The sequence below is a fragment of the Ptychodera flava genome, chromosome 13, assembly GCF_041260155.1.
Source record: "Ptychodera flava strain L36383 chromosome 13, AS_Pfla_20210202, whole genome shotgun sequence".
Lineage (NCBI taxonomy): Eukaryota > Metazoa > Hemichordata > Enteropneusta > Ptychoderidae > Ptychodera > Ptychodera flava.
In genome coordinates this window covers 25,826,151-25,849,705 of record NC_091940.1, presented here as the reverse complement: position 1 = coordinate 25,849,705, position 23,555 = coordinate 25,826,151, and the positions used below count along the sequence as shown (strand labels likewise).

At 37.8% G+C, this 23,555-nt stretch overlaps 1 protein-coding gene across 2 annotated transcripts; it reads right to left on the bottom strand.

Annotated features, from left to right (window-relative positions):
* Window positions 1–1,975: 1,975 nt before the first annotated feature.
* Window positions 1,976–23,523, bottom strand: LOC139147974 (vacuolar protein sorting-associated protein 35-like). 2 transcript variants are annotated; one of them, XM_070719231.1, is made up of 17 exons: window positions 21,906–23,523; window positions 20,930–21,031; window positions 20,332–20,428; window positions 19,427–19,550; window positions 18,032–18,208; window positions 15,842–16,058; window positions 13,719–13,802; window positions 12,913–13,022; window positions 12,113–12,209; window positions 11,541–11,689; window positions 10,437–10,710; window positions 9,909–9,998; window positions 9,355–9,477; window positions 5,045–5,224; window positions 3,736–3,975; window positions 3,397–3,540; window positions 1,976–2,745 (listed from the first exon to the last, which is right to left on the bottom strand). In XM_070719231.1, the coding sequence occupies exons 2-17, from the start codon at window positions 20,942–20,944 to the stop codon at window positions 2,566–2,568; spliced, it is 2,301 nt and encodes a 766-aa protein (XP_070575332.1). In that variant the 5' UTR covers window positions 20,945–21,031; window positions 21,906–23,523; the 3' UTR covers window positions 1,976–2,565. The 2 variants fall into 2 exon arrangements, with proteins under 2 accessions (XP_070575332.1, XP_070575331.1); XM_070719230.1 differs by having other exon boundaries at window positions 23,406–23,459.
* Between the last annotated feature and the right edge of the window lie 32 nt (window positions 23,524–23,555).

The following is a 23,555-nucleotide window of genomic DNA, read 5'->3' as shown; positions in this document are numbered from 1 at the left end:
GCAAACAGCCCCATGGTAAAGCTTGATTGATCTTTTGAGAAACAGAAAGGGATGCAAACAGACGTGTACATGGGCATACAGGGTTTAATCTATGATGTGAAATTTGGAGGTTTACTAAATTCAACAGCCATGAACAACCTACGTATAGCTTTCAGATATTTATGGGGAGATTAATTGTGGACTGGGGACACACTGCAGTCTTTAACCCTTTGAGCGCTGTAATTTTCTCCCAACAAAATTTTAGTGCAAAATTTTACCAACTTTTATAAATTGGACCAAATGGACATCACATTTCATTGGCTACAGTTTTTTCTCAAAATTTTGGCAAAAATCTGAGAAAAGTTGACCAGGGTTTATTTTGTAAAGGGGACAAAAATAGACTTTGGCGCTCAAAGGGTTAATTCCATTTCCTGACCACTGCAGAGTAAAGACACTTGCCACCACAAGTGGAGCACAAAAGTAATGCTAAAAGTACATTATTAAAGGTCACAGGATACTTTTTCATCAAGAGCTCTTCAAACACATTCTATGTCATTTGTCAAATAATTTTCAGGATCGCCTCTGTGACCATGTGGGGTTCCTATGTTGTGTCTTTACTATATGGAGTCGTACATTTTACATTCCTTAATAGTTTCCCTTGTGAAATTCTGGTGGCGGATGTGCGAGACACCAATAACATCCCCTAATCTGATGGCATCCCTGATGAAAATCTTGGAGGAGTCTGTCAGAGTCATCACTATTGAACTTAAAATATGACTCTAGTATCTTTGATGGTTATATGATTTCACAAAGAACAAATTTCTTTAATATCTTTAAAAAGTAATATAAACAGGTGTGTTTAAATAAACAAACAGCCACACATCTTTTTTGATCTTTTTTTATTAATATTATTTCAGGGAGATACTATGTGCTTGCTGAATTTTACTTGCAAGTACCACCATTCATTGCTGTGCAAGTTCCAAGCAGGATTAGCTAGCAAGTCTACAACCCTAATCCTGCCAGACGGTATCACTTCCCCATCTGCCAAGTCAGTAAAAAGTTTTATCTATATGGATTTCACCTACTTGGCTTGGTAGGTTACTGCAGTTTTGGTCAGTAAAATTCATATTTACATTATCTAGATTTTGAGGGGCCTTCAAATGTTCAAGTTTTGATAAAATTCAAGATATGGAACCTGTTACACCTCACTGGTTTTAAACAACGTGATACATGAACTTGGCAGGATTAGACTTAAATCAGCTGGGTCATCAGGTGCACCTGTGATACACGGGATCCACCGGTAACGTACATGTAAGGAATTTTTTGGCAGCTTTACCCAGCTGGTGGTGCAATGGCATTGCATTGCTGATAAGCCCGCCCTCTGTGACAGACACAGCAAAGGCAGCTGTTACTTTTGGGGTAATGAATACACAGAGAAAATTGTACCAAGGAAGGCTAAACAGCTACAGGAAAGATCTGAAAGCTTCTGAACATAAAAGAGACAAAGTTGCTCATTTTATAAGACCTTTGTCCCTTTAGAGTTACAAAACGCAGTGCTGGGCTGTTCCACTTGCACACATGCAGAATCATCTATATGTACGCCTGATGACCCATTGTGTCATATCTATTGTAACTGCAATACATGGTCAGGCTAGGTGCTTAGCTTGGCTGCAAAACACAAATCTACACCCACACGAATGCTGTGTAATACAAGCAGTTGAGAGCCACACTTAGAAAAAAGTCCAGTACTTGATTTGAATAAAGATGGCTGTTTTTGTTTCTCTGTGATGCCTGGGTATTACGTTTATCAAATGATTGACTGACAGAGATTTTTTCTGAAGACTGTATGGGTTAACTGGTGCTCATATTCAAATGTGACTCAAGAAATGCAAATGCTGAAATGTCTGACTGGTAGAAGCCTATTTATGCCAGCCTAGGGGGACACCATACCGATGCTTTCATGCAGAGCAAGCAGTTGTCAGATCAATGACCAAACTTCTGTCAGATATGATGTATTCTTTTACAATTTCAAAAAGAAAGTATACAGACAATAATGTTCTTCTTTAGAGAGAAAAAAAGCTACATTTATAAAACTGAAGTTGCAGCTCTGTCGTTTGAAGATACTTTAATTTACACAAATCCTTCACAAAAAATGCTGCAGATTTCATCAACTTTACACAGGCTGAAAATTGTATCTATTTATAACATTTCAAATTATTTGACTACAGCCAAGATCTGGTCAGCACAAACACTACGCAGAAGCCTCCATTTCCTACAAGTGTTTTTTTATGACATATATCACTTGCATAAATTCAGGAGTATGCAAATTTTCTAGTTACACAGTTTGCCACAGACGCTATAGCCTCACTAGGGCACACTACAGTTTCTGACTACTGTTCAATCACACCCGGTGAGGTAATTTGCATAACCTTTTTATATGCAAATTACACAATCATGGGTATTTCGCCATGTACATAGTGGTGAATAATGCTATTTAGCACCTAAATCCAATACCTGAAATATAGACAACATAATAATTTCAAAATGTGGATGCTGAAATTGTACACTATCAACACGAATAGTAAATTATAAGACTAATCCTTCGTATGTTGGCCCGTCTGATTCCGGTGATTCTTGCTTCATTCTGAGATGTTCTATCGTATTCTGAAAATGTTTGTTGATTTGTTCTGTTTCCTCATTGCCTTCGAGGTTGGGGAGGTCTTCGCGAATCTTCTCTATCAGCTGGTTGAGCACTTGAATTGTTACCTGAATATTGGGACACAGGGAAACAATGGTTGGATTATCAAATTTTTTCAGAATGCTGTAGTGGCTTGTGTGTTGCACAGGTTTCTTTTAGGGAAACTTATGCATAATGTTTACGGCCTTTGACCTGGGTAATGTGATGTAATGTGCACAGCTTAGTGAGTATGGCCTTTGACCTGGGTAATGTGATGTAATGGGCACAGCTTAGTGAGTATGGCCTTTGACCCGGGAAATGTGATGTAATGTGCACAGCATAGTGAGTACGGCCTCTGACTGGGTAATGTGATGTAATGTGCACAGCGTAGTGAGTACGGCCTTTGAACTGGGTAATGTGATGTAATGGGCACAGCTTAGTGAGTATGGCCTTTGACCCGGGAAATGTGATGTAATGTGCACACTGTTGGAAACTTTTGTGTGCTATTGCCCGTATGTTATAAAAGCTGGTTGGACCCTACATTATTTTCTTACATTTTTTGGAAACTTTTCATCCTTAAAGCACGCATGATGTCACTTGACAGTACTATATTCGTGGGAGATACCAACATTTCACTGAACAAATCATCCCTATTTCGGTGTATATTAGTCCTGCCATCCAACTGAAAACAATAGGAACGCACCAAAACGCTTGTATTCAAAGGGTCCCACAGCACCTACCTGGTCATTGCCTCTTTCATAGAAGTAAATGTATCTGTTAAGAATTTCTACAAACAACTGAACTTGAACTGAGCTGTCCATGCACTGGTTGGCGATCCGAAGTGACTTCTTGAGGCATTCCATCACTCTCTTCCCATCCCGGATCTGAAGATCAACAGAAGAGTAAATAGTCAAATTGTGGAAAAAAGAGGGCTTCTACACTTATATGAAAGTTACAAATTTCAACACATGTAAGTATGTGAATTATGTTTGCAATGTAATGCAGGAAGACCTAAATTTGGTGACTAACAATTTATGTATATCGATGTGAAATTACAGCCCCAATTTGCTGAAACTCACCTCTTTGCCTTCACTCTCCAGCGTTCTCCCCGACCAGAAGAGGTGTGAGCAGACACTGACACCACGGCACTGGTCTGGCTTTTTAAGTAACCTAGACGCTGCTAGCGCGCACTGCGTTCGAAGCGGTTCGTGGTTCTCCTCGCCGAAGCAGCTCATCCTCTCAAACGTGGCGATGATAAGCGTGATTGCTGCCAGCTGGGCCTTGGAGTCGCTGATTTCGTCTTCGTAGAGCGAGAACGCCTGTCCAGAGAGAGATGGAGAAAAATGTCAGACTTTGACACTTTGTGATTCACTTGTGATTCAGGTAGACAACTGTCTCCTTCATCTATAGCCATAGACAACTCAATTCTCATTCTCATGTAAACGTCTTCCATCATGCTCTAGACCTAAAATCATCATGTTTTACATAACAGCATCCTTGAGACACTTCCTGATGATGTTAAAAAATTGATAAAATTTGTTGGTTACATGCACAATAAAAACCCTGGGGTACCAAGGCAAATCCTTTCAATAAATGAGTTGGCATTTACAAGACATTGTAGACGTGCTGTTTTTTCAGTCCATGGCAATATTAATGTTTAGAGTTTATAGCACACTGGATCACTTGATTTCAAACACTGGTATGGAGGGTGTGCATCTGACTGTCGGTGAACTACATACAAAGTGCAATACAAATCCTGGCACTCATTGAACACATCTCCTGAAATGGCCCTAAGCGAACACACAGAGGCACCCAAAAAAGCCACGGTCTTTGGGGGGCATGGAAACAGCAGGGTTTTCAAGAAGGGAATTTTTAGGGGTGGGCCACCCCCTGTTTTTGGGGCAATCTATACATAAGTCAATAACTGTGCAAAAGAATAGATTTTCACAAGAATATACAAATTATGCATTGTTATATAAATTTACCACCCTGTGTTTTTCCAAGCTATGGAGATCACTGAACAAAGTTACAGAATATTCGGTACCACATGTTTATCGCACATGAAATTCTATGGTTCAAATGGTAGATGCACAATAATAATAGTGCTATATCTCAAGCATGCTGTATAGCAAAATTGCTGAAATTCTACTGTTCCAATGGTAGATGCACAATAATAATAGTGCTATATCTCAAGCATGCTGTATAACAAAATTGCTGAAATTCTACTGTTCAAATGGTAGATGCAAAATATCTAAAGCATGCTGTATAGCAAAATTGCTGAAATTCAACTGTTCCAATGGTAGATGTACAATAATAATAGTGCTGTATATCTCAAGCATGGCGTATAGCATCCCTGAATTAATATTTTTATCCCTTTGGTTACCTTACCTGTGACATGAACTCGTAGGCAACGACTTCATGGTTGTCAAAGCCTATCTCACCAGCCGCTAGTGCACCCTGAAGGAACAGTCTCAACGGTAACTCGGCAAGCTCTGCTTTTATCAAAGCACCGACTGTTTGGTGACAAAATGAAAATATCTTCTGGCATTTCTTTTCCCATTTATCATCCTGGCAGTTGGAAAACAATGACAACAAAGTAAATATATTGAGAATTGTTACATTCAGGAAGAATGCATAAACATAGGGCCAAAGTCCCTGAAGCTACTATAGACATGGATACAAAATTAAGTATTTCCTGACTGTATGAAATTATCTCACTAAGGTCATCCTGGGGACTTGTGAACCAATATTAAAGCTATCTGACCAGCTGTTTTGAAAGAACAAGCAACTCAACAGTTGACAGAGCTCTGCTGTGTTATGTAGAGAATAACCTTTTGTGACACATGTATTGATGAAGAAGGTGGATATCTTTGATTAACATTGTAAGTGAGTTCTGTTGAATAAGTTGAGACTGTACATACTCAGAGAAAGCACACTGAAGAGACAAATGTTTGAAACTTAAGAAGTTCAAGGTCATCAAAAGCATTATAAGGAATCATGTAACTTTCATTGCACTGCTTACACAGATTGCATAATTGCTATAAATAGCACATGAGGAATCTTACAGCCCAGCTTTACCATAAAAACCCTATCACTTTGACCACTCTTTTAATTGACCACTCTATTTTTTTCCTCAAAAAGTAATTTTATTTTATCCTTACCAAGTCAACCATAAATGGAAATTAGAACTTTCTCTATCTCTATCTCTATCTCTATTGACTATTTTGAGCAATTTCTTTAGATAACACACAGGGCACAATAAATGACGGTTCAGAATATGTCAAAGTTGGGATTCAGGAAAGTTACCTTTACATGTTTTAATCCTCCAAGATGGTAAGCATTTCACTATGAACTGTCAAAAAAAGTTGAGCTTTCTGATAATTCTACACTAAAATTATTTTGGCTTTGATGATTTCCTAATTAATTCAATTATTTAAAATCATATTAATTATTTTTTTCTGGGTGAATTGATAGGGTTTATACAGTACAAGAATTACATACAATGTAAGTCAAATTTTGACCAAAAATGACAAAAAAATTCCTTAAAAATACACATTTGCATATTTCATCACAATTTGAACAAATCTAAGTTGGGTTATCCCTAGGGACCTGTATACCAAATAACAAGTCATCGTTGATGACACAGTCCCCACTTGTTAATGGGTACTTTGATTACAGGTCCTCAGAGAGGATAGAGTCCTCTTCATTAGGTCTGTGATAAAAATACTTTTGAATAAATTCGCTTGATACATGTCTGAGCTGTAGTTCAGGACATGAAAGAATCGTAATAAAATGGCCACATGGCGGCCTTATTGGATCGTATCACAGAACAAATCTATGTGCATATGTATGACAGACATCCAGCTCTATGGGTTTGCTCAGAATTAGATATATGCATAATTAGTGAGGCACAGTATGAAGCATCATAAGGTCTCCCATCATACCATATATGAAGGGTGTACCACTTGTGGTTACTGAGCTATGGACAAATATGTATATTTGAGGTCAAAGGTCATGGAGGTTATGTGACATTTTGTCAAAATAATTGTATTGCTAAGTTATCGCTATATACCAAAAATCAGACCTCTAGCTCTATTGCCTCGCTCAAAATTAGATATGCACATAATTAATGAGGTACAATATGTGGCGTCATAAGGTGTCCCATCATACCATATATGAAAGGTGTAGCACTTGTGGTTACTGAGTTATGGACAAATATGTATATTTGAGGTCAAAGGTCACCGAGGTCACATGACATTTTGTCAAAAAAATTGTATTGCTAAGTTATCCCTATATACCAAAAATCAGACCTCTAGCTCTATTGGCTCGCTCAAAATTAGATATGCACATAATTAATGAGGTACAATATGTGGTGTTACAAAGTGTCCCATCATACCATACATGAAGGATGTAGCACTTGTGTTTACTGAGTTATGGACAAATATGTATATTTGAGGTCAAAGGTCACCGAGGTCACATGACATTTTGTCAAAAAAATTGTAGTGCTAAGTTATTCCTATATACCAAAACTCAGACCTCTAGCTCTATTGGCTTGCTCAAAATTAGATATGTGCATAATTAATGAGGTACAATATGTGGTGTCATAAGCTGTGCCATCATACCATACATGAAGGGTGTAGCACTTGTGGTTACTGAGTTATGGACAAATATGTATATTTGAGGTCAAACAAATTGTAGTGCTAAGTTATCCCTATATACCAAAACTCAGACCTCTAGCTCTATTGGCTCGCTCAAAATTAGATATGCACATAATTAATAAGGTACAATATGTGGCGTTATAAAGTGTCCCATCATACCATACATGAAGGATGTGGCACTTGTGGTTACTGAGTTATGGACAAATATGTATATTTGAGGTCAAAGGTCACCGAGGTCGCATGACATTTTGTCAAAAAAATTGTATTGCTAAGTTATCCCTATATACCAAAAATCAGACCTCTAGCTCTATTGGCTCGCTCAAAATTAGATATGTGCATAATTAATGAGGTACAATATGTGGCGTCATAAGCTGTCCCATCATACCATATATGAAGGTTGTAGCACTTGTGGTTACCGAGTTATGGATATATATATATATATATATATATTTGAGGTCAAAGGTCACCAAGGTCACGTTACATTTTGTCAAAATATCTGAGATATATGCGTGAACGGATGGACTCACGGATGGACTCATGGACAGACATGACCCAATCTATAAGCCCCCTGGACTTCATCCGTGGGGACTAAAAACTGTGTCACTGCATCCTTTTTGCAATATGAATACGATGAGAAACTAAATTTTTATTTTTCTTGGCCTTATACATGGGAGTCTATGGACTGCCTTATACATGGGAGTCTATGGACTGCCTTATACATGGGAGTCTATGGAGACTGCCTAATACATGAAGTCTATGGACTGCCTTATACATTGGAGTCTATGGAGACTGCCTTATACATGGGAGTCTATGGAGGTGGAAACTAAAAAGTCCTCTAACGCGGCCAAATTTGATCGCATTGTGAAACAAATCGAGTGCATCTGTATGGGGTAGGGTACTATCCCTTGTACCAAGTTTGAACGAAATTGACCTGGGCATGTCTGAGATATCTGCGTGAACGGACGGACGGACGGACACACGCACGGACGGACGCACGCACGGACATGACCAAACCTATAAGTCCCCCCGGACGGTGTCCGTGGGGACTAACAAAGCTGTCTGACCAGCGGTTATGAAGAAGAAGATTTTTTACCAAAAACACCTTTTGGCATTAATTTGCCTATTTTCAACAATATCAAAAATTAAAAAAATTAGTTTCTCAAAATCATATTTTCATCAACACAACAAATATCAAATCAGTAAGTACTGCGGTTCTCAAGATATTTGAGTGGACGGACGCCTCACAAACGGACATACATACATACATACATACATACAGACTGACGCCGGACGCCGGACGGATACCCATCCCAATAGCTTCTATAGACTAGTCTATAGTAGCTAAAAATTCATGCTTGCTTGTAACAGTTGTTAGCCGAGGCCTGCGAGGGTTAAGGGTCACAACATTGGCCATTAAAGAGCACCCTAGGATACTCTGTAGGTTCATGAGTGAACTTGTCCCAATATTACTGAACAATATCTGTTATGGTCTTGAAACACTATGAAATTAATTTATCACACTATCAATAAACAGAAATGTGTCTAGGATGGGAATGTCTAAGTCGGCCATTTTTCATGAACTTTGTATGATACGAGATACTACTTATACTGTTTGACTACTATACTGTTTAGCATGTTGAAAGATACTGAATGAATGGGTGACCATGCATATATTCCACCCTGGTTTTAGACACCATACATGAAATCATTGTGAAAATGAATAAATGGTCATGACCATTAATTCATTTTTTTGATGGTTCCATTTAAGTTATCTAAAACAGGGGTCAAATAGATGCATGGTCACCATGCATGAAAACCATCATGAAAATGAATAAATGGTCATGACCATTAATTCATTTTTGCAATGGTTCCGTTTATCTAAAACAGGGGTCGAATAGATGCATGGTCACCCATTTATTCAGTATCTGTCAACATGTCCAACAACTTATAAGTAGTATCTCATATCAAACAAAATTCATGAAAAATGGCCGACTTTGTCCCTTTAACGGCCATTTTGATCGACATTTTAGATGGTCTTACCTCTTCAGCAAGTTCTTTGTACCTATATGCCAACTTGAAGGCGCTGATGACCAGTGGCGGCAAAGTGTACTTGATTCTTTTATTGCCTCCATTACCAAAATGTTTCCTAGCTGTCGTTAAAATCTGAAAGTAGAAAGGTATATTCACGTTGATATGCACAAAGAGAAATCGATGAGTACTTTCAGCGCCAATAATTGGACAGAAGACACCAGAATTTCATAGCCCATCAAAGTCACGTCCACAAATGTTGGAACAGATTTATACCACAATGCATTGTGACAAAAAAATCATGTGGTAGTGTGTTACTTCAGATGATTGACTACAGAATATTGTACAGACACTATGCTGTTTTACAAATTATTCAGAGTGTTTGGAGTACGGGGTACGTCTTTCTTTTTTTCATCATGGAAGGCACCTAAAACCAAAGCAAACCAACACCACAGAGTGAATTAGACCCACCATCTTACAGCTGTTCAAGAGAGTCTGGTCTATAAAATGGATTATACCATTCAAATGTGCTTTCACTGATTCTCACAGTGGACTAGATCACATACCAGGTATTGTTGATCAGCATCGTCGGTGTACAGTAGATTTATAAATCTTCCCATCATGTTCTGGTCCTCAGCAAAGTCCTCGGGGTCATCCTAAAAAAATCAACAAGGGTTCATTACACAATCAGAATAAACAGCTTGCTGGAAAGAACATCACACAATATTTGGAAAAATTCAAGGTGAATTGGTGTCATTATCACTTGGCAAAATTTTGGGAAGAAGCATTACAAATTAACAAACGAAAAAAACAATAAACATTAAATAAGTCATTGTCAATGACATAGTCCCCACTTGGTTAATGAATTTGGAATTCATTGACAGAAATGATGGTCATATTGGATTGTATCACAAAACAAATCAATGGTCATATTTACAACATAGGTAGTAATCCTTGTAGTGAGTTTGAAAGAAGTCCCTCCAGACATCTCTGAGAAATTTGCGTGAGCAGATGGATGGACGGATGGACATGACCAAATCTATAGGTCCCCCAGGACTTTGTCCATGGGGACTGACAAGCGAAGGGAAACAAACCTCTTCCTGGGGCTGGTCATTCTGATCCTGTACTAATGGTGACACCAAAGCTAATACTGCATCTACTTGTTCTTGACTTGGAATATAAATATTGTTTTCTAAAGCGTTGTTGATGACGTAGGCTGCCAGGGATTTCCGCGACTCATAGTCAAAATACTCAAACAGAGGAGTAAAGTGCTTCAACTGTAAAACTGTCAGCAGATTGTTGTATTGGTCAACTGGTATTTTCAGTAGCCTGGTCAACTCTTTGCACACTGCACTGCTGCTTTCCAAGCTGTAGACAGAAACAAATTGTCATTTCAGTTAAAAGTATACAGAATTTTACTGTTTCATTTGGGTATTAAATTCAGAATTTGTGTCTGCCACACTGTCATGCTTGACCAAAGTGGAGCTGATTGCATGCCAATCTGATCAAGCTTTTCATGATACACATTGTGGTATGACTACGGTTGGAATGTTTTAAATTCACAACATAACAGTGTCGTATTTACACATGATTGTATACTGTATTGTGTGTGTTGCATAAAGACGTCTCATAGCAGAGTTAAAAGAGTTCCGGCTGGGTGACATGATGATGATTGAAACTAAGATTCAATGGTTCATACCAAACCCATGTGGATGGCAGTTTTTTTTGCACTGATTGACCAATCTGAACATTGGGAGGCACAGAGGCTAGGGCAAAGATTTAAGAGATATTAGTTGGTGAGGATGAATCAAATGCATAGTCGTGTACAGGTGAAATGCACATAAATAGTATCGGTAATCACCCCTTCAGTGTTAAAGTAAATACACACTCTAGTATGCCAAAGTTTGTGTGTGTGTGTGTGTGTGTGGATATAATGGAAGCACCCACATAGAGGCTCTAGCATCATCCTAATTCAATATTTACGAGCATTCAGATACATATGTCCAGTATAAACCCTGTTACTGATACAAAGGCATGATTTTCATCTCGACATAAAGCTCACAATATGTGATCTCTCTCTCTCTCTCTCTCTCTCTCTCTCTCTCTCTCTCTCTCTCTCTCTCTCAAAATATGATTCTGACAAATTGACTGATGTGAAATAAAAGTGTCACAGAACACATGAAAGACATGCAACTCACCGTTCAAGGTTTAGCCTGTTGAAGATTTCAACGGTAGTTTCTAATACTTTGTCGACGTAATCCACCCTGTCTGGGTAACACTTCAATGCCAAGTTTATCAAAGACACTTGAAGAGAGACGATGTCCTCTGTGGGCATGTCTTCCCTAGCCTAAAATACAGGAAGATTCAAAGTCAATCCCATGTGGCAAATGAATGCAATGAAATGTTTGGTTCCATGGTAGAATGCTGTATTTATTGATTCCTTAATTTCAGAGATTGAAATGGGTTCAGTATTCTGTATAAAACATGGTTATATTTTGTTTATTTTGGGAACTCAACGTTTCACATCACTCTGAATTGACCACCGTGTTTAGATTCCTTGTACGCATTCCTTTACTTGTGCGTTGAAATACTGCTTGATCTCAAACTCTTTTACAATTCACACAGCACTCGAGAGAGTTGAAACTTTAAAAGATAAACATTCAAACACTGAGTGTACAGGTAACTATCATTATTCACTCAGAGTAAAATTAGAATAAATTGTACAATGGATAAAAATAGAACAAACTTTGAAGTTTGTGGACAAACTTACCTGGATGACTGTGGCAACTTGTTGTGAAAAGATATCAAATAGTTTTATATCACTTGGTATTCCTGTCCCTTCATCTCGATGCGCAAACATGGCAAGCCTAAGGGAAAAAATTCCAGGTAGAAAGAGTCATTCCTCATTTGCGTTATGCAAAGAATTGTTCTTATCATCAAAGTTGATGTTGAAATTTGTGATGGACAGTATATACCTTCACAACATCTGTGAAAATCTGAATCTGCATTTGAGTGGAAAAAAAGGCAGCGGTAAAAAAAGTGATAATACACACTTGTGTAAAACTATGGGTTTGAAATCTGGGAATACTGATGACTCATTATAAAATCTATGCTCTGAAAGGCAATGTAATCTACTGACACACACAGACAACAGAGCTCAAAATTAACATATACTTTTTGAGTCCCAAAACAACCCAATCTTTTATTTCAGACCACCGAATAAAATGTTTGTGGTACTTTTGTTAGGACCAGCACTTTCCACTATGAAGGATTTGAAAACTGTAACAGAAATTGTAAAGTCCTTTGAAACAGACTCAGTCAAAGTTCCTCTATCACTGTTACAGATGTGAAAAACCATAGACAGCAGTTTTCAAGCCAACAGTGACCATGAGTTTTTCCACTTTGACCATAGAAAATATATTCTAGCAGTCTACAGCAGATTACACACTACAGCTTTAATAGAGAATCCAGCATAACATAGTTTTCCCTTTCTTTTCCTTTGGCACACAATCTACAGACTTCACTCATACTTCATTGAAATTACTTCAGAACTTGTCCACTGTGACTTACCTGTCGATCAGGGCAATGATGATATTTTTTACATTGACGTGTTTGTGTAATTCAGCGCAAGCCCTAAGGAAATTGTTCAGAGTCTGCAGATGAAACTCATCAGGGAACACCTTGAAGATAAAGAAAAATGTGGATGAGGACTGAAAAAAAGAAATGCTACAAAACAAGGACTTCACATGGTAGCAAACAGAACGTGATGCAGGATCTTGAGAGATAACCTTAACCCTTTCACCACCATAGTTTGGTCCAAAACCCATTGTTATGAATTGTGATTGCCGACCTGTTTACAGGAGAATGGGGTGAACATGTTAAACCAGTTTGTTTTTTTTGAATTAAAATATTAAATTGCTTTCCTTGTTTTGAATTTGCAGCAAGTGAGAAATGATGTCATGGAATGGATTAACAATACGCAAATGAATCAATGAATGAATTCATAGAAGACAGGATAGTGACATTCCTGTGGCATCCTTTTACACTCTAAGATATTTCTCACCTGAATAGTAATCCAAAGTTATCCACTGCTTTGGCAGGGAGACTGTATTAGACTCTATATTCGATATACTTACATTTTAGTGTGTTAATTAGATGCTGGAGTGTAATTCTACCTTCAAATCCCCAGTAAGTTTAAATGGTACTTTGGCAAAGCTTTACCCACGTTTGTACAGCTGTGACCAAAGCAACGATCCCTAAATGAACAGCGCCCTCTATAGCCTTTCCAAATTGCCACCCAAATGTCAAATCTAATAATTGCAATTATAAACTGAGCAAGACGGCGAGCTAATAAAATCAGTCTTTATCCCTCATACCTGGATAATGCATTCCATAAGATATTCCTGTGCGATGCTGTCTCTGCAGCTGACAACTTGTTCCAGTACTCCTGGAAGAACATTCTGCAAAGGGTAAGAAATGGTAAGTTAGGACTCACTAACAGCTGGCATAAGTACTGTCTCAAGTACCAGAAACTGATCCTAACTAAGCAAAGTTGTATGGTAAGAATAAATTCGTACGTATCTGAATTTGAGATATCTGTCTACAAGTGGTCTTGATTTACAGCTATTCTTTGCTGTATGAGTTGATTTAAGAAATAGACACACGTTTAATTCATTTTTACAGAGATTTTGGTTTTATTTCAAAATTGGAGTCCGTACCATATGATCTTTACATGTGGAAAAATGTCGAGACAATATTGTATTAAGAAATGCTTAAAATACTAAGAAAAATAGATTTTTTTGCGAACTACGCGTACTGTTATATTCGGTTGTCTTAACTGTGTACGGATTAGTTAGGATAGCGACGCAAGGTCAACAGATTATGTTAATTTTTCTGATCTTGTCCGGCGCGCATGCGCATACTTTCCACTGTCCTGTGTGCATGACGTTCATTCAATAACAATGACTGCCGTAGTGACAAGCGGAAGGCAGAGACGGCGAGACGCGTAAAACGTAAGCGTGGTCGTAAGAAGAGAGTTAAAGTAAGATCATGGACCAGGCTACCAGAACAAAGACCAGATTGTCTGACTTAGGGTCGTACTATAGCAACGTGGCAGAAGCTGAGATGTCGGACACGAGTCTTTCTTCTGACGACGAAGCTCTCCACTGAAGTGAGTTCTCAAGCGTGAAAGTCAGCAACAGAGTCTGTCTACCACAGAACGCTCATTCCGATGCAAAGGTCAGCGATAAGTGATCAAATTTGTGAATGAAACTGGTGGACGTGTCAAGCGATGCGTATGCATAAATTTTCATCTTCCAGGGCCCGGAAGCTGAACAGGCGCACGGGCCGAATGACGAACTTGAACAGTCACTGCATTCTGTGACGCCGCGATGTCGAAATCAGTGTGTGCACTGAGACTCTCGCAAACGTAAAATATCGCAATTCGCCTCCGACGGGCGTAAAAGATACTTCTTAACCGAAGAGAAACGGAATGATATAGCTTGACAACCGTTTACAGTTACGGTAACAAGCTTAGACTCTAATTTGAGAAAAAACAGATTAGCCGTAGCAGTGTTTGTTATGTAAATAAACCGCCCTCATTACTCGTACATCTCAACAGTTTGTGTGTGTTTCTCCCGATTTTCTCGCCATTTATGATCTTCGGAAGGGTATTTGATGTAAAATACAAAACATCTAGTCTCCTGCTTGATGCAAGTTCATAAACATGAATAAAATCGCCCGGAAAGTCATATCAACGATCGATGTTTGTACGTATGGGGGTGCTTACACAATTCTTTGATTATCTCTCTTCCGATTTTGGCCTGACAAGCGTAACTTCAAAAGAAATTAGGTCGGAGTAGGGTGCACAGATCGGTCTGATTTTTTACCAGGTCACAGAAGCAATACATATCTGTAAAACGGTGTCTCAGATTTTCGGTAAATTTTTGGAACAAGAGAAACTCTTGCTGAAGTGAACGAAACCCGGTAATTTATTCAAAAACCCAGAGTTGTTACTTTCACACCTTATTGTGCTGAAACTAAAGGGAATAGAAAAAATCTGGGACACCGTTTTTACCCCAGAGTACTCAATTGTTGATTTCTGTTCAAAGATCTCAAGTCGGCATAGTCCTTGCAGACCTAATTTTTTTTTTTGGTAAAAAAACTCAAAAACGCATATTTTTGAGAGAAATGGACACAGACACAGAGATTTCGGAAAATAAACATATTTTTCATAATGTTGATATGTAGGGCTAACAGAAAATATATAATGTGTGGGGTCCAAAAGTGAAATTTATTGAGAAAGAGTGAGTTTACAATAAGTATTCTCTAACGTGTGTCTATACCTTAAGAACTTCTGAAAGTTTATTTGCCCCACGGCCCAATCCCTACACCAGTTTTGCCATATGAAAATGTTCCAGCATCAACAAAATCATATAATATATCATCTTGGCTTAGCAGACACCCTGCATTGCTCTAGATTCCTGGGTGTTGTACTTGCCTTTTTGTATATATCCTGGGTCATGGAATCCAACTGGCTGAGCCTAACCAAATTAGTTCCTACCAAAATTCTGAGTTCCAACCTTTCTTTCTCTCGTTTTTCTCTGTCACGTGAGTGGCCTTGGTGCTGCATCCTGACCCACAGCTTGTTCATCTCAGAGAAGTTGAGGAGAATGAAGTCGATGGAATCTTTGATAGATCCTGCCACAAGCTCTGCACTACAAAATACAAACACATCAAAAAAGACATTACTATTTCATGTACCTTCCTCCATAAAATACTGACTCAGTATTTCACAGCATCGGAAGCCAGAATTGATGCAACCTTACACTTGAAAAATATTGTCAGCAGTTTTCTTTTGTTAATTCCCATTTTTGTGGGGCATATTACATAACCTAGCTATAGCTATAGCAATTTTTAAACAAAAATAGAAACTGTCAACTGAAAACAACAACCATTCACTGACAAGAATGTTGATTTCTTCTCCCCTGCAAAGTTGCTATCAATACTACACATTTCAAATGATTTTTGAAATCAATCGGCTGATCAAAGCTTACGATGAGAGCCATTGGCTACAGTTGCTGAGTGATGAATAATATCTTTCTGCTAATCTTTTACATAGCCTTGTGGACTCAAAATGGTATGACAGTGTTGGTAATTGTGACAAAAAAACTCAAATTCTATCAAGATTACCGGTAATTCAGTAATAAGTGAACTGGACAAACAAAGAACGGGTTGGTAATGGAGAATTTATGTTACAGATGCCAGATTTAAGTGGAAGTGTACACACGTTGACAACAAAACGTAATTAGCCAGAATAACAACTACATACTAAATAAATTATCACTACTACAATTAGCCGACGTTTTTTTCCCCTATCACACATGGAATGAGTTATAGACAGCATGATCTCAGACAATATTTGCATCAGGCGTCCCTATTAGATTAGTTGTACAACAGTAGCCTGTACAAATGTTTAATCAGCAAAGACTACCCCCTGCTGACAAATCTACAGTACAGCATCATTCACATAGCTGTATTTTGCAAATCACGACGTTTCCATGAAACCTTCAGAAAAGTCATATCCAATCATTGTTTAAAATTACTCTTGTGTTCATAATCTATTTTTCAATAAGATTTCACTGAAATGCTCTTTCTGTGAAATCTTCTTAGAATTTTCTTTCTCTTTTGATACATTGAAACTGCTTTCACTTCATATCGCTTCACCAGAATCATAAAACCACCCTACAAATGTTTGCAAGAAAACAAGACTGTACATGTTCTCTGTGTTGTATTTATTGACAATTTGTTTTCAGGCAATGGTATTCAAGGATGTAGAAAATTTTGGTCACAGGTGGCAAAAATAAAAGTACAGTCGGTTACTTGCAGTGTATGTGCACATTAAGTTTGTGAAGAATGTCCTGATGTTTTACCAAAACTAAATTTTCACAGTCGGCAAATTTTAGCTGATATCCGGTTGTTTATGCCGGCTGCCGGCTATTTGCTACATCTCAGGATATTGCGAAAAATACTTCACATTCAATGCAATTAACATGACCAAGTATGACTTGATATTACGGTACAAAAATAAACATACATTCAGCCTAGACTGGGCAGTAAGTTCATTGAAAATAGGGTATGATTATGACCAAATTCATCCTAGTTACTGTGAAGCCTGAGATAAATTGATTAACTCCTATGTACTTTTAAGTTTTATTTCAATTGTACTACGATTGTCAAAGTATCATGCATGTGCAATGTTGTTTCTGGAAGCACGAACTGTCAATCTACCATTGACTCTGTTTTTCCATATGTTCCAAAAATTCTACCATAAAAGTCATGATTTTATTAATTTGAAAACTCATAGACGGACCAACATATTCACACTGCAGAACTTATTTAAGTGAAGTTGGACACACATGGATTGGCTTTTTTCATGTTGCCTTCCAGACCTTACTTACATCATAGTAGCAGTTTTGTTGATATGAATCCATCAGTTTGACAGAAGACTCCACAACAGCCGACAATATTCACTGAATTTTATACTTGCCATTTGTAACTTATATTCAAGCAAAAATGCTCACTTTTCTGGCGGTAAAATGTTTAATTTGAATAACATTCACCACCAACAAAACCAGGATGTCAAGGTCATGTAGGAGTTGCGAAAATACACGATTGTGTCTCTCCTTACCCTTCCTCACAGTCAGGCAATGAATTCCTTGTGCACTGCAGTAGATAGTTCCTAAGGAACAATCCACGGAGTGGATGCTGGACACCACGGCACATCTCTACCAGGTCTTTGATGATGTCCTTCCTGTTGGTGTCATTGGCCTTGATGTAGACCACACCCACTGTGACCAGCAAATACCTGGCATAATGGTGAGAGAACACACACAATGTTGTTATGGTGAACTTAATACTCTGTTCCTCATCATGGTAAGACTTGAGCAATAGGATGATTGCATGTGCCTAGAGTCTGATTACAAAGCTTCATAACATGTCCATGGAAATTACAAACGGAGGTTACCACACAGTTTGATCACTCTGAAATATTGACTATACATTTGCAAAACATGCAGGTATACAAGAGAATGGAGAACTATGAATGTGTTTATTACTAAGCCAGAATGTTTCAGTAAAGGTCATGTCACAATAGTTAATGAATACACTTTGATATAATGCAAACTTTATAAACTAACATAAATCATGTATAGTTGGTACGTTCTCCTATTTGCTCACAATGTCAAACTATTGCTGATTTTATTGCATGAATGGATCTTTTCAAATGACTGACAAAAAGTCATCAAACTATTGCTGATTTTATCACATAAATCAGTCTTTTCAAATGACCTACAAAAAGTGACACATTTAACAGCCTACATTTCCGGATCAACTTCTTACATGATCAAATTCTCTTCTAGTTTCTATCAAAGGCTGTATTTTACTGTTGAAGTGGAATTTCAGCCACATTATGTGACTTAGCTTATATATCATATGATCAACTCACAGTGCTAAAGTATGCACTGATGTATATTTTACATTCGTTACAATGACAACTGTGACAGCACACCCGGATAATACCCAACCACTTGACATACTGTACATTAACACTTTACTGGGTAATATACCAAGGTTCCTGTACAATTCAACAATGAATCCACCTACGGCTGCATTTCCCTACACAGATCTATTCATTTATGCAAATTATTAATCAGCTTCGTTTGAGTATGCATTACAAGTCTATCAATAGAGCAAATTCAATTGGCTCAGAATTGTGCAATATCTAATGAAACCTGACAGTGGACAGAGGATCGAGCACTACAAGCTCAGTGAGTTACAGTACTCAGACATGTTAGTTCTTAAATCATTACTGTGGTACAGACTAATTTGTAACAGAGATGGATGTATGAGATGACAGGATGGCAGATTCAGGTACAGAGACTGTAACTGCAGAGCTGTAACATGTCATAAAGAAATAATAAAGGTATCTTCAAAATGATCATATGATTGAGCCTTTTTCGCACCACAGCACCATCCTTGCCATAAAATTTTTCCAAATGCATGAGAGTGAGAAACAGATACTTACAATCTCGGAATAATGTTTCCAGCATATTGAACTAACTCGTACAGGTCAGCGACCTTATGACCTTTCTGAAACTCATCTGCTAGATATTGTTCCAGGTAGCGCAATTCATCACAAATAGCCATATCTGAGTGATTTCAGTCAAAGCATAACTCAGCGTTGATTCAAGACTGCATTACATTGTACACAAATCAAAGGTTACATTTCAAAATGTTTGATTCTTCAACAAGAAAACACCTTTGTTAAATGTAATTCTTGTCAAGGTGTCATCATGTCAGCAGTGAATTTAACTAGAAACGTGCTTTAAGAGCTTCTACTTTGCTACGAGACTGCTCTATGTTTAGCAAACTTTAGTGGATTTTTAAACTGTAGTACAGACCTATTCCATTAAATTAAAATTGCAAAGTTGTGGTTCAAAACATTCATTACCTGAACAGGTTGTGAAAACCCTGTTGAAGCTATGAGTTTTTTTAAGAGTACCACATATTTCACAATGCAATAACAAAAATAGTCAGGAACAAGTGTACCATTATTGCCAAGATTAAATATTGTCATTATTTGCATTAAGTACAGATCACAATTACAAGGCAAAATCTTTTTGCGAGGACTCTGGGAAGTCCAAAATGTAACAATGCCACTTGAAAAATTATAAGGGGCCGAAGAGTACTGAGTACAGGCTGAGCCAGATTATTATAACTTTTAGTTATTCTAGGGAGTATGTTTCAATATATTCATGATAAGAGGCACCTTAACATAACGAGCAAGATATAACAATAGTGAATTAGGCCAACGTGATGCATGCAACACGGCATACATAAAGGAAGCACCAAAACTCTACACAGACTGGGAGTTGTCATGTGTGTCTATCTCGGTACGCTGTTTGCGTCAGTGTGTGATGCAAAGGATACAAAGTTCATAATAGCTCTTGGGTGACAGCATTGATGTTCTCAGCTCACTCAACATATTAGAGGCATGCTTCAAACCGTCCATCAGTTTGGCTTTGTCCTAGAGAAGGTTGGTCACAAACACATGAGTGGAAGGTCACTGACTTGTCAACAAAGACTGACAGCAGTGTCACGAGTTCAGTTAAACATCAACAGACCCATATTTGTTATTCCTAATAGTTCACAATGTTCCTTTGGGTTCAAGTTTCACTGTTGAAGTTTTGGCATCATAAGTCATTCAATCGAGTCAACAAACTTTGAAAGATACTTCCATGAATGTTTCATCATGTCTGTTCATTTACATCACGACAAACAAACCAATATATCGATACTGACACAGCAAAACATGTATCATAAGTTTTCATAAATCTTTCAAAAGCTCATTTATCCCTGTATGACATATTTGTTTGGCAATACTCTGACAATATCTGGATACCTGCCCTTAAATTTCTGTGTGCAACTAGTATCTCCCCATCCATACTATAATAATATTTAGAAAGTTCTGCACCTGCACCCTTTTTGGAAATAAAATGTCACAGTGACATGTGTTTTCAATACTCACCAGGCATCTTTTCATTTGAAAAGACTGGACTTTGACCACCTGGATGGCTTCATCTAGAAGCTTTTCCTGCTCCTCCTGCGGTGACAGCTGATGTGTCTGTGGCTACAGATTAAAAAGAGACAACATTGCAGAGCATATATCATGTGTCATTGTGGTAAAATATCTGTGTATTTCTTTTCATAAAACTGACCAAGTGAAAATTCAGACTGCGAAACACAAACATGAGGCTTGTTGAAAAAAATTACACATTTCTTTCATCACAGAGTCTCAGGTACAGTAGAGGCAATTGTATGATGGCTTGTCTTCTTGTCTAATAGCTTTTATACTAGCTTTTATATATGTATTATCCCACTTTGGTAAATTTTTACTCTCTCAACTTTGCAATGCAGTACCTACAGAAATGTACAGATACTCTTTTGCATGAGCAGACTTTCTTTCCTTTGTGATACTCTGTGTGCAAAAGATTACGAGTCACTTTTTATCGATTCACAAAAAGTCATACATTTACATTACACGATAATTAAAAGAAAGACGGAAAATGAACCTAAAATGCAAACCAAAAATCCTTTGTAAGCAGCCCCTCTAAATAATAGAGTTTGATGTAACTTAGTAATTGGATTTCAACTTTGCTTCGGTCTATTTCACATTGTCTACCTTATGGGCTGCTTATAATATTTCCAAATGGAGTATTGATGTCAAGAAAAAAAATATTAGATACACATGCCACATAAAAAGTGTCTTTCGCAGGGATTACTGAGGGTTTTGCTTTCGTGGCTGGCCAAAAATTTGCTATTTTGCTGTGCACTGAGAAGTTGCATCAATTTGGCCAGACTCAGAGTGAACACTGTGGAATAGGAAACCATATAGGAAGTTACTGTGCAACTCTTTTGTTGACATATAGTAAGAAAGTGAGAACTATTGAAACAAAAAAAAAGACAGACACCAGACAGTATAATGAGCTGTATTGGTTACTTACTCAGATGAGGTCATCATGGGTGCACAGGATGACAGAGAAGAAGTTATGAGCAATGAACAGAATATGAGATGCATGTAAATGGGAACTATGGGCTAGTGACATGTTTTTGAATTTTGTCACGGGACAAACAAAGGAACAGAAATGTAAGAATTACTCAATCCTAGTCACTGTACTCCAAGATCAATATTGCCTTATAATCATGTCCTCTGTTTTAAAACAATAACCAAAGAAAATCAGACAATCTTTCCTGATATTACCACAATTTACATTAGAAATCAATAAATGCAAAACAACTGAAGAAAGTTACTCCCTACAGGTATGTAAGTTTTGAAGAAATGGTCCATGACAATACAAACTTAAATATAGAAAGGACAAGGTCAACAAATGGGACATGTAAAAAATAATTTCTATAATCGATTAAACCAGACAAAATACCAAACATACCTATATGTAATCACTCTGGCTGAATGTTTTCATAAAGGAAGCACTGACAACAAATAACTCATTATTCTGAATATAATTTTACAGACTTGAATATCATTAACTTTTCATTGTTGAGTGACATCAATTTAATTAAACAATCTCGTTGTTTGTTCGTTTGTTTCTGATAGTGTGCAGCGTGAATAAGGTTTGAGGTGATTGGTTTGTTTTCGTGAAGTTAACCTACTCTTATGGCCAACTTCATTCATTCATTATAGTACATGACAAAAGGCAAAGCGGATCTTGTTAAGGAAAATCTGTGGTCTGTCAGCTATATACAACTTACATTCAATATCTGTAGGAGCAGCTGATCTGTAAAACTACTTAAGTGGCAAGTCTGTACCCTTTTGACGATACCTTGAGCCGCGAGCCTTGACCGCATCCAAAGTGAGTGGATAAGTCAAGATTTCTCTCTCTCAATATTTGTTTTGATTTGAACGATATGCACCAAAATGAGCATCGGGCAAAACACTACAGCTCAAATGGCAACAGCATGAAAAAGGTTTTATGAATCTCCCGTGGATGTTAACTAAGACTCGCGCTGTCCGAGGTGACACACTGAATAATGTGATTTCAGAGTGACTAAAACGTCATCCATGCACAAATCCCACTCGGGAAACACCCCACACTCCAGTCCAGGCAGCACTACCCTAACCACTTCTTAAATATGGCAAAAAATGTGAGCTGTCTCCGCCACAAGCCTAAAATATATTTGACACGACCTGAGTGCTTCCCCGTACACTGCTAAAACAGTATCATAAGAAAAGGGAATCGATTTATCAACGAAAAAGTGATTTTCGACGGGTCTTCAGCCGCCATGTTGGATTTCCCTTCTATGAATCTCGAAGGGGAGGAGACGTGTACAGGAAACTAGAAGCTTCTGTCTGGGACAAGAAAATAAGATTTCGGTGATAACTGTAAATGAAGTAATATGAGCGGACTGTGTGCTTCTGATAAAGCTTCTGAAATTACGTAAAGGGCATGAAAATACAGCGATTTCGAGTGACAAGGAGCACTTACCATTTTCTCTTTTTCACGTGACCCAAATTATGTTACTGTTCAACTCTCAGCATGATTGGCTAGTAATATACTTCCGGGTTATGAATGAAACACCCATTTCCATTGGATTAGCGGTGGAATGACGTAAATTTCGCGCGAAAAGTCAATGTG